The sequence below is a fragment of the Antechinus flavipes genome, chromosome 3, assembly GCF_016432865.1.
Source record: "Antechinus flavipes isolate AdamAnt ecotype Samford, QLD, Australia chromosome 3, AdamAnt_v2, whole genome shotgun sequence".
Taxonomy (NCBI): Eukaryota; Metazoa; Chordata; class Mammalia; order Dasyuromorphia; family Dasyuridae; genus Antechinus; species Antechinus flavipes.
The window spans coordinates 287,761,181-287,776,207 of NC_067400.1; the positions used below are offsets into that span (position 1 = coordinate 287,761,181).

The 15,027-nt window shown below is 35.0% G+C and overlaps 1 protein-coding gene across 1 annotated transcript; it reads left to right on the forward strand.

Annotated features, from left to right (window-relative positions):
• Positions 1-6,587: 6,587 nt before the first annotated feature.
• Positions 6,588-14,228, forward strand: LOC127553990 (uncharacterized). Its single transcript, XM_051985166.1, has 3 exons — positions 6,588-6,710; positions 12,194-12,243; positions 12,792-14,228. Exons 2-3 carry the CDS (start codon positions 12,213-12,215, stop codon positions 13,787-13,789), a joined length of 1,029 nt encoding a protein of 342 aa, XP_051841126.1. The 5' UTR covers positions 6,588-6,710; positions 12,194-12,212; the 3' UTR covers positions 13,790-14,228.
• Positions 14,229-15,027: the final 799 nt, after the last annotated feature.

Sequence of the window (15,027 nt, forward strand, 5' to 3'; positions counted from 1 at the left end):
TCTTAAAACCATCAGCAAACATTATTTGTAATGGAGAAAAACTAGATGCATTCCCAATAAGATCAGGGGTGAAACAAGGATGCCCATTATCACCACTATTCAATATTGTACTACAAATGTTGGCTTTAACAATTAGAAAAGAACAAGAAATTAAAGAAATTAGAATAGGCAAGGAAGAAATAAAACAATCACTCTTTGTGAATGATATGATGATATAGAGGATCCTAGAAAACCATCCAAAAACCTACTTGAAACAATAGTTTAGCAAAGTTGCAGAATATAAAAGAAATCCACACAAATCATCAGTATTTCTATACATTACTAAGCCCATCAGTAAGAAATAGAAAGATAAATTCCATTTAAAATTACTGTAGACAAAATAAAATATTTGGATGTCTACCTATCAAGAGACATCCACAAACTATTTGAACACAATTACAAAACACTTCTCACACAGAACCAGATTTGAACAATTGGAATACTATCAACTGCTCATGGGTAGGTCAAGCTAATATAATAAAAATGACAATTCTACTTAAATTGGTCTACTTGTTCAATACCAAACCAATCAAAAAATATTTTATAGAGCTAGAAAAAATAACAGAATTTATCTAGAAGAACAAAAGGTCAAGAATATCAAAAGAATTAATGAAAAAAATACAAAGGATGGTGGCATAGCAATACCAGACCTAAAACTCTATTATAATAAAGCAATAGTCATCAAAAACCATTTTTTACTGGCTAAGAAATAGAATGGTGGATTAGTGGAATGGGTTAGATATGCATGATATAATAATCAAGGCCTATAGTTTGATAAATCTCAAACTCAAGTTTCTGGGATAAGAACTCACTAACAAAAATTACTGGGAAAACTGGGAAAAAATGTTAAGAACTAATCATAGATATACATTTCACACCCCATAAACAAATAACATAACAAAATAAGCTCAAAATGTATACCTGATTTGGGGGTAAAGAGTAATACCATAAGCAAATTAGGAGAGCAAGGGATAGTTTACTTAACAGGTCTTTGGAGAAGGGAGGAATTTATGCCCAAAATAGAGCTAGAGAATATTATGAAATGCAAAATGGACAATTTTAATTACATGAAATTAAAAAGGTTAAAGCTTAAAAGGAAGTATAAAGCTGGGGAAAAATTTACAGTCTATTTCTGATAAAGGTTTCATTTCTAAAATATATAAAGAACTGTGTCAAATTTATAAGAACACAAGTCATTCCCAAATTAATTGTCAATAGATATGAACAGACAATTTTCAGATGATGAAATTAAAGCCATCTATAGTCATATGAAAAAAGTGTTTTAAATAACTATTGATTAGAGAAACGCAAATTAAAAGAACTTTGAGGTACCATCTCACATCTCTCAGACTGACTAAGATGATAGGGAAAGATAATGATAAATGTTGGAGGAGATATGAGAAAACTAGGATACCAATGCATCATTAAAGCTATAATTAGCAGCTGCTTTGCCCAGTTGTATGCCAGGAGTTGTGAAATGATCCAACCATTTTGGAGAGCAATCTGGAAGCATGCCCAAAGAGTTGTAAAACTCTTCATCCCTTTGACCCAGAACATATCCCAAAGAAATCATAAAAGAGGAAAAAAGAACTCACATGTGCAAAATACTTGTAGCAGCTCTTTTTGTGGTAGCAAAAAATTGGAAAATAACTAGATGTCCATCAATTGGAGAATGGCTAAATCAGTTGTAAATATGAAAGTAATGGAATTATATTGCTCTAGAAAAAATAATGAACAAGATGATTTTAGAAAGTTCTGAAAAAATTGACATGAACTAATGCTGAGTGAATCAAGCAGAACCAGGAATATATTGTGCATAGTAATAGCAAGATTGTGCAATTTAATTCTCAGTGGTTCAGCGATTTAAGGCAATCCCAATAAACTTTGGATAGAAAATTCCATCTACATCCAGAGAGAGAACTATGGAGACTAAATGTAAATGAACATATGCTATGTTCACTTTTTAATTTTTTTCTTCTGTTTTTTTTTTCTCTCATGGTTTTCCCCTTTTTTTCTGAATTTTCTTTTCCAACATGATTCATAAAGAAATGTGAATTTTAAAAAATGTACATATATAGTCAGAAAAAGAAAAATAAGAATTTAGAGAAATTAAAATTTTCCTTAAGTATTCCTTTGACTGAATCTCAGAAATTTTGATATGTTGCCTCATTCTCTTTAATGCAATATTTTTTTATGATTTGTTCTTTGACCCACTTGTTCTTTAGAACTGATTTACTTAATGTGGAATATAATTTTTATTGCATCATTATCTGAAAATAATACACTTAATAATTCTCCTATTTTGCATTTTGTGTTCTGGTTTTTATACCTTATTACCTGATCAATTTTTGTGGAGGTGCCATATACTGCCTTTTTGATCCTATTCAGTCTTCTCCAAAGGTCTGCATATATAACTTTTAAAATATTCTACTTATATTCTTATTTTCTTTCTTATTTATTCTTTTTCAGATTTTTTTGAGTTCTGAAAGGGGACAGTAACTCATTTATCTTCTTCAATAATTTGGATGCTGCACTATAACAAATATGGAAATATGTTTAAAAGTATTGCACATGTTGAACCTATTTAAAATTGCTTGCTATCTTGAGGGGGGAGTAAAGGGATGGGGAAAGGGAGAAATATGTGGAACATAGTCTTACAAAAATGAATGTTGAAAACTATATGTATATTTGGAAAAAATAAAATATTATTGAGGGGGAAAAAAGAATGTGATTGTATGAACTTACCCATAAATGAATATAAACATAAAACTTTAAAAAATACAAAGTCAAATTTAAATAAAAAATAATATGCATCCACTATCACTTGATGCATATGTTTAGTATTGATATTGCCTCATTGTCTATTTTTTAAAAAGATGTAGTTTCCTTCCTTATCTCTTTCAAATATTTATTTTGCTTTTATTTTGTCTGAGATCAAGATTGATATCCCTGCTTTTTTATTTCTACTGAAGCATAATAAATTCTGCTTCAGCCCCTTACCTTTACTCTGTATGTGTGTTTCTGTTTCAAGTATCTTTCTTGCAAACAACATATTGTAGGATTCTGTTTTTTGATCTATTCTGCTATCCTCTCCTGTTTAATGGGAGAGTTCATCCCATTCACATTCACAGTTATGATTACTACATGTGTATTTCCCTGTATTCTGTTTTCCCCTCCTGTTTGTCCTCTATCCTTTCACCCTTTTTCCTCTTACCAGTGTTTTATTTCTGTCTACCATCTCCCATAATCTGCCATCCTTTCTGTCAGTTCCCCTCCTCCCTTTATTTAATCTCTTTAAATTTGCTTCTACTTTGGTAAGGTAGATTTTTGTATTCAAATGACTGTGTGTATTATTCCCTCTATGAGCCATTATTGATGTGAAGAAGAATGTTCAAGTGATGCCCATAGCTTACCCTTTCATCTTCTCTTTCACTCTACTAGATATTTCACTTCTTTATGTGAAATAATTTATCCCATTCTACTTCTCCCTTGTTTCTTCTCCCAGTATACTCCTCTTTCTCATCTCTTAATTTTCTTTTATATCATTCCCTCAAATTCACCTTATACTCATATTCTTTATGTGTATTTCTTCCATCTATACTATTAATGGTACAACTTTTAAGAATTGTAAGTTTTCTCATCTTTTATGACATATTTGGGTATAACAGACAGAGCTTGAACATAATGCTATGAGTGATAATAACTATCTGTGATTCATCCAGGTGAGCTTGAAATTTGACAAAGTTGTTGGTATTAATAGAAAATTGAAACCCTCACTCTGGCATGACTAACCTCTCCAACACTCAACATTCATTGAAACTAATTCTCCCCTCCTTCAAAATTCTAACAGGATACTATCAATGATAAGCTGAGCTTAATACCTGAACACTTTGACAATCCATGTATATTCTGCAAGGTTCTACAAGAGACTAAAGGCAAAAGGGCTTAGTGAATACTACAGCAGCCCCAACTATTCTTTGTGCTAGATCTTAAATTATTTGACTTTGGAGATTCTTTAGGACCACCAGAGTGGAAGGATAATTTGAGACTAGAACTCAGTGAGAGAATAGGCCTGTTCTCATTGCATGAGATGTGAGATGTGCTCAAGATGCAACCTACAGAATTCAACTCACTAATTCCAGGCTATTTAGAGAATGATAAATGAGAATTCCTCTGTCTATGATGGAGAATCTCAGAAAACATCCCAAAGTAAATCCATCAGCCCTTATGCATCTTCTATTGTGGGGTCTAAGAAAAATGTAAAGATACAGATCTGTGTTGCTTACTGAACTTTGAACTAAATAAAATGATCTGGCATATTATGCCAGGGTACAAGATGCTCATAGCCAGTGGTTGGGAATCTTGAACTTGTATAGTTGATACTATCAAATCCCTATGCCTGAAGAAAGCAAAAAAAAAAAAAAACCCGTGCTTTCATCTTTTCAGTGGCTTAAAAGTTAGCTAATTGTTGGATAACTAATGATATAAAATTATTGAAAGACTGAGAAACTTGCTTGTTTCCAAAACAACCCCAAAGAATGTGATGTAGTGATATTATTAGTTGGATTTTTTAATGGGAAGGTAGAAAAAAATGAGAACATTCACCTGGGAAAAGTCTGAGAAAAAGGGACTTGTCTACCAGATGTGCAAAGACATTTACATCCAAGTATTGGCAAAGAAAGTGAAGGAGATTGTGTGTATTACAGGAAAGAAAAATTGAACCTAGAGGCAACTCTTTTACAGACCCAAACTGCTATAGAAACTATTAGGGTATAGAGCTGACCTGAAATAGCTACTTGCCCAGATGAAGACGTGATGATTTTGATGATCAGTTCATACCAACTACTATGGTTTATTAGAGAAATCACAGGCAGCTAGGTGGTGCAGTGGATGGAGTAGCAGCCCTGAAGACAGGACGACCTGAGTTCAAATGTGGCCTCAGGCACTTAACACTTGCTAGCTGTGTGACTCTAGGCAAATCACTTAACCCCAATTTCCTCAGGGGGAAAAATCAATCAGTGACAAGAGAACCAGGCCTATTATATTAGTTACTAGGCCAGTTATAATGATACAGCTGAAGCTATAGATAGATATGTCTCTAGATTGTACATCGTATAATACTAGAGATTACCCATGTGAAATGTGCCTTGTACTTAACAGTATGTTTACTGCTATATGTGAATTACTGCATATGTTTTATTTTGCTGTCATATTTATTGAATTGTTTTATACTATGTTCATGCTCTAGCAATGAATTAATCTATTTGCATATATGCTAATGGATATAGTGGAATTATACTTTACATATAGGTCTAATGATATTGTAATAATTAACTGCTTTTTTTCCTTAGATATACTTACTACTTTTGATTGATTACTATATACTATGAATATGTATGCATTTAAATATGTATTTTTATTTATATGTATGATTTCTGAAATGTGCATGTATTAGGTCCTATATGTAGTTAGGCATGTTATCTTTGTAGTATCCTCCCAAGTAATGCTCTGTATAGTGCCATGTTTATTGCATGTATTGGTAATGTGCATTTATTTTATTTTAGTTTCAGTAGTACTGAAGGTCAGTTGCCTGAAATGCCAGAAAAATCATAATTGTTGTGTTTATTTACAGGTTTTGTACCTGACCCAGATCAGAGGAGGAATGTAAACCCTATCCCAAAGCTCAATGGTATGGGACTCTCTACTCATTGGTGAAAATGAAGGCCCTGACCTGCATGAGGGGAAGGTGGAGTTGCCAAGAACTGGAGAGCAGGAAAGTTTCAGTTTTCTTCTGTCTTCATTGTAACTCTTCAGATTCCAAGTTACTTAAGGTGCTTCTGCCTTCCAGCTTCAAGAAGGAAGGTGGAGGAGACCAATTTTACTTACGGTTGCTAAAAGACAAGACTCTGGGGTAATGTGAGAGAAGGTGTCAGTCTCCATTATGTCCCTATCTCCAGCTTGTTACACTAGAGATTTCAGGAAATTTCCCATTGGGTGAGACCAAGAACTTTCTCTTTTTTCTGAATTTTTTTTCTGAATTTTTCTGAATTACCTCACTCCTAATAGGTGAGCTCCTTCACCTGTTTTGTTATGATTTTGATAAAAGAGTTTCTTTGCTATTCACTATTTGTTTTGATTGTTGAAGCAGCATTAGGAAGGGAAAAAAAAATCTTTGTTGAAAGGATTGATGTGCTTATGAGTTTGGGCTGTTCCTCTGTGTAACAGTAAAGTGCCCAGGACAGGATTGTTTCTGAGTCCATGATACAGTGGTTAGGGGTGCTCCTCTGAGCCATGATGAGCTGGTGCTCTATGTTGTCATAATGACTTCAGATTTCTTATTGGAGAGAGGTGTCTGGAGGTACAGTGTCTCATAGAGGTACAGTCTCTGAGGATACACATATAGCTTTCTCTTCATCCGCAGGATATAGTCCTTTGGGAAGAGAGTGGCATTCTTCTGTATACATTTTATATATATACATATTTATATACATATATGTATATATATATTTACTTATTTGCTTTAACTCTTATTTTTATTCATCAGAACTAAGTCTGCTCTTCAGGATTGATACATCCTTAACCACAGTCCTAACTTAGAAGTGGATCCGGAATTCTGATCTTAGAAACATCTGAAATACAAGTATTTCCTGTTATTCCTGGATTTCTAACTGGTGAGAAATGTCCTTTGAAACTAAGGCTAAAAGAATGGACAAAAGGGGTCAGGGTTACCAGAGTTCCCTGGGGACAAATGTGTTCAGCTTTTTCTTGAGTCTGAGTTTAGGAGATTAAAAAGTAGGGAGAACCAAGGCCCAGAGTGGGAGAACAGAGAGTGACTACATTAATCATTCTAGTAGCCACATTCCTCAGTACCCTTCAGACTCAGAACTGCAAAGCTAGGCCAGAGCATCTTCCAAATTGATCCCTAAGAATGGAAAATTTTGGGGACTTTGGCTTAGAGAGTTAAGAGGGATCTACCATAATTTAAATCATTAATTAATTTCCAGGGGTAATATTTTGATAAAACAAGATATTATTACCACATGGTGGATTCAGAGAAAGGTTTAATCTGGTCTCTGACACATATGCTGTGACCCTAGTTAAATCCTTTCCACTCTGATGTTATAGCAGATTCTGAAAGCCTATAAATTGCAGGAAACTTGCTGATATGTGTCGTTGGGAGTTTCTTCACTGGGGAATTCCTTATAGTAATGAACTCAAATCTAGACCCTTCCCCCAAAATGGCTCCTTATAATCTATTATAAAAAAGAAGCAAGGACTGTGCTAAGGAATGATTTTACAAATGCAAAAAGTCCTTGTCCTCAAAAAACTTGCATTCTAAGAGGAGGAACCAATACACAGAAGCTACTGGTGGCCAGCAAAAGTTATTTTGATTTTGGAAATCAGAGAGGGTGAATCAGTAGGTGCACTGTCATGTCCTTTTCAGAAGGCAATGGGATTGATGATTTGATCACAGTTCTCAGACCAGTAAAGGACAGGGAGGAATGTGGGAGTAGAAGGCATTTAGGAGTTGAAGGGCAAACAGTATTAGGGAACTCAAAACTAAAAATAATAGTAAATTGTACCAACTTCTTTGGAAATATAAATGTAGGAAATTTAGTCACATAAAGATGATAGCAATGATTTGGTGCCTTTTATGAGCTAGCCACAGTGCTAAGAGTTTATAAAATCTACCTTATTTGATCCTCACAAGAAGCCTGAGGAATATGTACTGTTCTTATCCCCATTTATAAGAGAGGAACTGGAGAAAAAGAGGTTAAATAAACTTGTGCAAGTAATAATAAGCAAGCATTGACCTGGAGCCTATAACCTTTTTGGAAGGCCTCTAGCTATTTCTGTAATCTGGTCATTGCTGGACCCCCTCAGAAAGCAATTCCTTTTTTCCTCCCAAATGGCCTTAAGAACATAAGGCAGATAATTCGTTTTAATGGTTCACCATTTGGATAGATTTCCTTACAGTACATGAACCCTGGGCAGATCCTGAATCTTATAATCAACTGAATTGGCAGACCTCTTCCTATCCATAAATATTCTTCCTAGATGCATTTTCCAATGTTTACTATATTCCTCCTACTCTTATTTTCTCTATCCTTGTCCTTCAAGAAATTTGATTATCAAAGAACAAATGTGCTGTCCCAACAGTAACTGAATGGTCTCTTATTCTCATTCTTTACCCGATGTCCACAATATCTCACTTTAGATCTATACTTTCCAATATGTTCCCTGGAATACCCACTCAAAAATTAACACACTTCCTCTTTATTTTAGAACATTTTCTTTGATACTTCTTCCATCTTCCGACTCCCCCAGATGACACCACCTTGGCCAACAGAACTGATTCTGTTTTCTCTCAACCCCTGGAATATTCCTGGATTTCCATTGCCCTTTCATAAAATCTTCCCATCATTCACTTAGCATCTTTTCCCTCTTGAGGTTTACACTATTCAGATTTATCACCTGAATCTACATCCTTGGGGCCATGATATTCCTCATTCCCTAGAGACATTGCTCTTCCTTTCTTAATGAGTTATGGCTTACTCAGAGGCCCCCTCTTCCTATTCTCATACTCTAGTGGTCTTCAACAAACTTGTTTGATGTTCTTTCAAATAATCTTTTTATGTCTTCAGTTTATTCATCTCCTATGACCTCCTATTCTACTGAACCTCAGATATAAATAAAAAATCAAACCCTTGATTATAATCTATAAGAATTTATAATTCAAGAATTCCAAAATTACATTTATCTGATCATATTCTTTTCATCATTCTATCTCTTATGGACTTCAGCATATAATTTTATTCTTTTACATTCATTGTAACATGCCTCAGGATTTTCCTAGGCTATTACACCTACTCTGGTTACATATTCTTCTCTTCCACATCTCAGCCCCTTGGTGAATGAATTTAGCATTACTCCAATATAGTTTACTCTCAAATCCCCTCCATCTTATTCTCATGTCCCCTGTCTTTTGTCTTGCTGTAATTCACACCTTGCCAGATCCCAATCCTGAATCACTTCCATCATCTACTTCCTTAATCCTACATCATGGAGCTGGAAAAACTCACAAATTTGTTATCTAATTCCAACTAAATCTTCACAATAAACTGATTATACTCCTCTATATTTGATTCTCTATTCCCCTTACCATAGCAGCTTTCTAAAAACAAGCCTGCTTTGCCCTCTCTATTGTCTTCAAACTTTTCTTAAAAATTGAGATTATTTATTGAGAACCTCATTATTCAACTGAAACTTACTTTCTCCAAAATAATCATTGATCTCAGTCATCAAATGACCTTTCCTCCTTCATCCTCACTGCTTATCAACTTTTCTATAAAATCTGACCCTATTAACTCACTTTCTCTTCCTGGATACATACTTTTTCTAGGTTTTTATGTTTTTTTTTGGTCAACTACTCATCAATACTCATCCACAATTTCATCTCTATTCAGCCTATTCCTAGATATATAGGTCCATTCTGAGTTTCTTGCCCAAACTCTTTCTCTAACAAAAATTTGTCTAATATATAGAAGGGAAACATTTAAAACTCAGCACGTCCAAAAGGCGACTCAATATCTTTCCCCTTAAATTCCAACTCTCTTCCAAATTCCTTCTAGTCATTCAAATTCATAGCCTTGGTGATAACATCTACTCTTTATCACTCAGCTCACATATCCAATATGCCCTCCATCCTGCTTTTACCTTCATAGCATCTCTTAGGTACATCCTCACATTTGTTCTCACACAGCCAGAGCCCTTCTTCAGGCTTACCTACATCTGACCTATAGCTCTCCCCACTCCATTCTCTATTCATCTGCCAAAAGTATCATTGCATAGCAAAGTCCTGATCACATAATTGTCCTACTTTCTAAATTCCAGTAACCCTCTAGATGACATTTAAAGCTCTTCATAATCGAGGCCCCTTTCTGTTTTTTCATTTGTCTTATATACCTATTATTCCACTCCATGATCTAGTTCTGTTGGCCTATTTGTTGTTTCTCACACTGCTCCATTTCCTCTGTGCCTCTCTAGCTCCCACATACCTGCAATCCTCTACTTTATTTACTGTTTACATGCCTTGTATATATCTCTTTATGTCCATATTGTTTCCCTTATTGGAATGTGGGCTGCTTGAGAGTAATCATCAGTATCTAGCACAAAGTGCTTAATAAATGTTTATTGATTGGTAAATTTTCCAATAGATGCTGAAGCATCCTGAAAGGCCATAAAGATTAGACAGCTGGTAAAGATATTCTGTTTTGTGTAGTTATAATAAGTCAAGGCTCTTTGTGTGCCTGCAGAGAAGCATATATAGCAGGCAAGGTTAATCTTCTAAAGCTGTCTCCCTTACATGAATTAACTATAAAGATGATTGAGACATCCCGTTTCAGGTAGACCAGGCCTGACTTATTCATGGTATAGTAGATTCTGAGATCTAAGGGAATTTGGAGTCATGTAGTTGATCCTCTAAGGATTTACAGTTAAAAAAACTGAGATCCAGAGATGGGGAATAAACTTGCCCAAATTATTTGCCATAGACAGTTATTAGTTAAGTTTGGATTCAAATCCCAGGTTGTTCTTTTGCTTTTTTCAAAATCTGGTACCTTAATACAACAGTATTGCCCTAGTAGAACATTTACAATGAAAGAATAAACTTAGCCATCCTTAATATGAGTCAAAAAATACTTTAGAACTAAAGACTGATTTTTTTTGAGAAGTCTTCTGCCAAAAATGCCACTTTTCTGAACTGATTATTTTTTCAATTGCTTCATTTCTGCTAAGAACTTTTTTCTTCTCTTACTTAGTTTCTCTGGACTAGGAAAGCTTGTTAGACTTAGAATCAGACTAGACAAGGTAACTGTGTAGCATAAGATCATAATTTGTCACAACGACTCATCTCAGTGTAAACTAGGGGAAAGAGCTATGTTCTAAAGTCTGAACTATTCTCAGACTTCCAGTAATTTTCTAGTTGTTCAAGGTAGTATCCCACAAACAATTAACTTAAAAGTAAAAAGTTTTAGTTGGGGATCGGTTAATCCTGTGTTGGCATGATTTGCAAAATTAAATGAGAAAGAATTAGTCTTGGGAAATTTATGATGGAGGATTGAATTAAAGCACCCTTGGAAATGAAAAAAAAAATACCTTGTTCATATAGCCCCTGTTATGTGTCAGATACTGTGTGCTATACAATTTACAAATATTATTTAACACAAGAATCTTTAATGGTAAGTTTCTTTTATTAGCATAAATTTTACAAGTGAAGAAACTGAGGTAATCAGAGGTTAGGTGACTATTTATTCCAGAGTCTTTCAATTGGTATATGTTTGAGGTTGAATTTGGACCCAGATCTTTCTGACATTAGGCATGGGTTTCTGCCTACTGCATCTACATGCTTGTCTGTCTGGAAATTAAGAATATTACAACTCAAATCACAGCCTGATATTTTAAACTTTGGTAAAGCTTCAATATTTTAAGTTTAAGCCTTCAATTCTCCTAATATGAATAATTAACAATGCTATTCTTAATCATATAGTCCCTTCATCTAAATTCTTTTGTCACTATTATAGAATAAATTTTAACAAGATAAAGACCAATATATACTGAGGCTTTGTTGTTGATGTTGAGTCTTTTTTCGGTCATATCAGATTTTTCATGAACTCCCTGTTTAGGGTTTTCTTGGAAAGGATACAAGGCTTAACCTACCTCTGATCCTGAGCTTGGCAAAGGATACAAGAGTATTTGTCATTTCTTACTCCAACTCATTTTACAGATGAAGAACTAAAGCAAACAGGGTTAAGTGATGTGCCTAGGATCACATAGCTACAAAGTGTCTATGAGGCCAAATTTGAACCGATAAATAGGAATTTTCCTAATTCCAGGCCTGACACTTTATCTACTGTGCCACCAAACAGCAGGAGCCAATGCCATGCTTCCCTGATTTTTTCAGTTGTGAAAATGTTGGTCCAAATTAAAGAGATATCCAAGAACATATTGAGCTTCTTATTGACATTGCAAATTCATGTTAAAAGAAAATATATCAAATTGAACAAAGCTACAATATAAATGCATTTGGTTATTTTGCTAATGTTGATGGAATAATTTTAATTCTGAAGTTTGTTAACATGTTATTTTCTTGAAGAAAACTCTTCAGGAAGTGAATGGGGAAAAAGAAAAGGCCTTTACCAAAAGGTGAGAACTCGTTTCCAAATGTTTCAAATGTGGTCCCATTACATCTTTGCTTATTCTTGCCTTTTTATGAATTCATACCCTTTTTATTCTTTGTGGATCTCATCCATTTGATCCTGCATTCATCCATGCTCAAAATCAGCATGATCTGGTAGAGAGATCACTGTTCTAAAAGTCCAAAGATGTGATTTCTGATTTTATCTATGCATCATAGTCTTTGGTAAATTGACCTCTGTAAATATTGATTTCCCTATTTTTATGTTTTGCTTCCAGTACTTGATTTTCTATGACCCAAGCTGTTTTAACTTCTCTGTGTCTATCTTCTCACCTATAAAATGGGCACAATAATTCTTTCCATAACTACTTCATAGTTTGTTGTTTGTATGATAAAAGGTAATGTTTGTAATAATATTTTGTAAGTTATTGTACAAATATAAGACATTATAATTATTAGATCTGTTATATTCTTTTACATGTTCCACAGTTCCCTTTCCCATACATGCTATAAGTGTAATGAGTTCTTTATCCCCACTTAATATTTTCATCAACAGTTGCGGTCCTGTCTCCTGCAAGAGACTTTAATGCAAAAGTCCAGTCAAAGTCACTATCTTCCCATCATCAGATTTCACCATTATTGAAAGAAGATCACTGGTCCAGATTTGAGCAGATGCCCCACGTTAATCAAGCCAGAACCCCATTCTGTCTAGATCAAAGAAGCACATTTGCACCATCACAATCCCAGAAAACAACTAGGCAGCTACCTGGCCTTAACAACCAGAAAATGACTATGCTAATAACCTATCCTGACAGTCTTAAGGTGTCTAAAGTATTCATACCTCAGAAGCGCCATTTGCCCACAATATATCATGAGCATGAGGCTAAGGGAATCCCTTTGTCTTTGCCATCTTTAGGACAAAGTGGAGCACCTTTACTCAGCCCTAACCATGGGGATCAGAGCCAAAACCATGGGGATTCCTGGACAAAAGGGGATCAGAGTCAAAACCATGGGGATTCCTGGACAAAAAAGTCTTTTGAGACTAACAAGTTTCCTAAGGTTGAACAGGACCAGTCATACTTCAACCTATATCCTACACCCACATCCACACCAGTTAATGAAAACTGGTTTGAAGCTCCATTTGATCCTTACCCGCAGGATAGAATCCTAGATGAACCATTAACATGCCATGGTCATCAGGATGAAGCTTTGCCAAGTCACAAACTCCAAGTGTGGGATATACTCAACCTGAACCACTCAAACAAAGCCACAACACCACCATTGCCATGTCTTGACTATAGGGATAGAGTTAAATCTGTGACCACCTCAGACCTGAACCCACAGGTCAAGGCTTCAGATTTGAAGTCATCATATTCTCAGCTCTATTCCAAAACCACTGCTGTGCTTTCATCGCAAACCAATCTCTATGGCAAAACCACAGATCCATGTTCACGATGTTCTTACCGCCCCAATTCTTCTCCAAAAAAAGTGTCACAGTTGCGCGATCATCAGGTCTCCAACACTTTCCCAGGGAAAAAACGATACTGTCACTAGACCTTGAAGTCCAGATCAAAGCCACAGATCATTCCCCATGCCATGGCCATTGTGGTAAGCCTCTTTCATGTCTTCTTCACATGACAAAATAAGACCAGATAAGTCGAAGGATGTGTTTGGACCATTATCATCTCACCTCCATGATGTACCTTCACCAGACACCAACCAATAGGATGAGGCTGAGGTTTCTCCAGATCTCAAGCATCATATTATGACATCAGGCACTTCTCAACTGGTAGTTTCACCAAGATCAAGCCAACCATTGTAAGACGGCCACACTGACCAATTTTCAACCCATAAACATTTATTAAACTACTATTTGTTAGGCATTATGCTGAGCACTGAGGATACAAAAGGAGATAAAAAAAATTAGTCCCCTCTCTGAGATGTCACAATCTAATAGGGGATGCAAGAAGCGAAGTAAATGTTACTAACAAGATATAAATATATATATATATATATATATATATATATATATGTATGTATATGTATACACACACATATAGTCATATATTACATATTATCAACATGGTATATATTTATATAAATGGCAAATTAATAAAAGGCACTAGAATTTAGTGGGGTATTGGAAAAGCCTTCCTGTAAAAAATGGGATTTTAGTTGATACTTAGGGGAAGCTCGAGAATAGGTAGAATTGAGAAGGAAGAAAATTCTAGGCATGGAAGACAGAGAAAACTGTTCAGAGCCAAGAGTTCTGTCTTATTTGTGGGATAGTTAGGAGTACAGGGTCACAGAATCAAAGAGTATGTGACAGGGAGAAAAGTATAAGTAGACTGGAAAGATAAGAATGAGCTAGGCGATGAAAAGAGCTTTAAATGCCAAACAGTTGGATTTGAGAATCGTCAGCATAAAAATAAGTAAATACATGGGAGATGATGAGATCACTAAATTGAAATAATAGAAAGGGGAAGAGAAGAGATAGCTAGCACAGAAGCCTAAAAGACACTTATAGATGACATAATTTGGATGAGGATCCAGCAAAGGAAACTAAGAAGGAATAGTATGATATGAAATGAATTAGAAGACATTAGTGTTCCAAAAATCCAGGAAGAAGAGAGTAAAATAGAGAGTTATCAACAGTGTCAAAGGCTACTGAGAGATCAAGATTGAGGACTGAGAAAAAAACTTGACAAAAGATCATTGGTAACTTTATAAAGAGAGCAGTTTTGGTGGAATGATAAAGTGGGAAGCTGGATTATAACAGGTTAGAAGAGAAT

Bases quoted from the DNA above. Each gene is read 5' to 3' on its own strand.
- LOC127553990 (XM_051985166.1), top strand. From the start codon at position 12,213: ATGGGGAAAAAGAAAAGGCCTTTACCAAAAG. The intron at 12,244-12,791 runs GTGAGAACTCGT...TTTCATCAACAG, and splicing joins GAAAAGGCCTTTACCAAAAG to TTGCGGTCCTGTCTCCTGCA.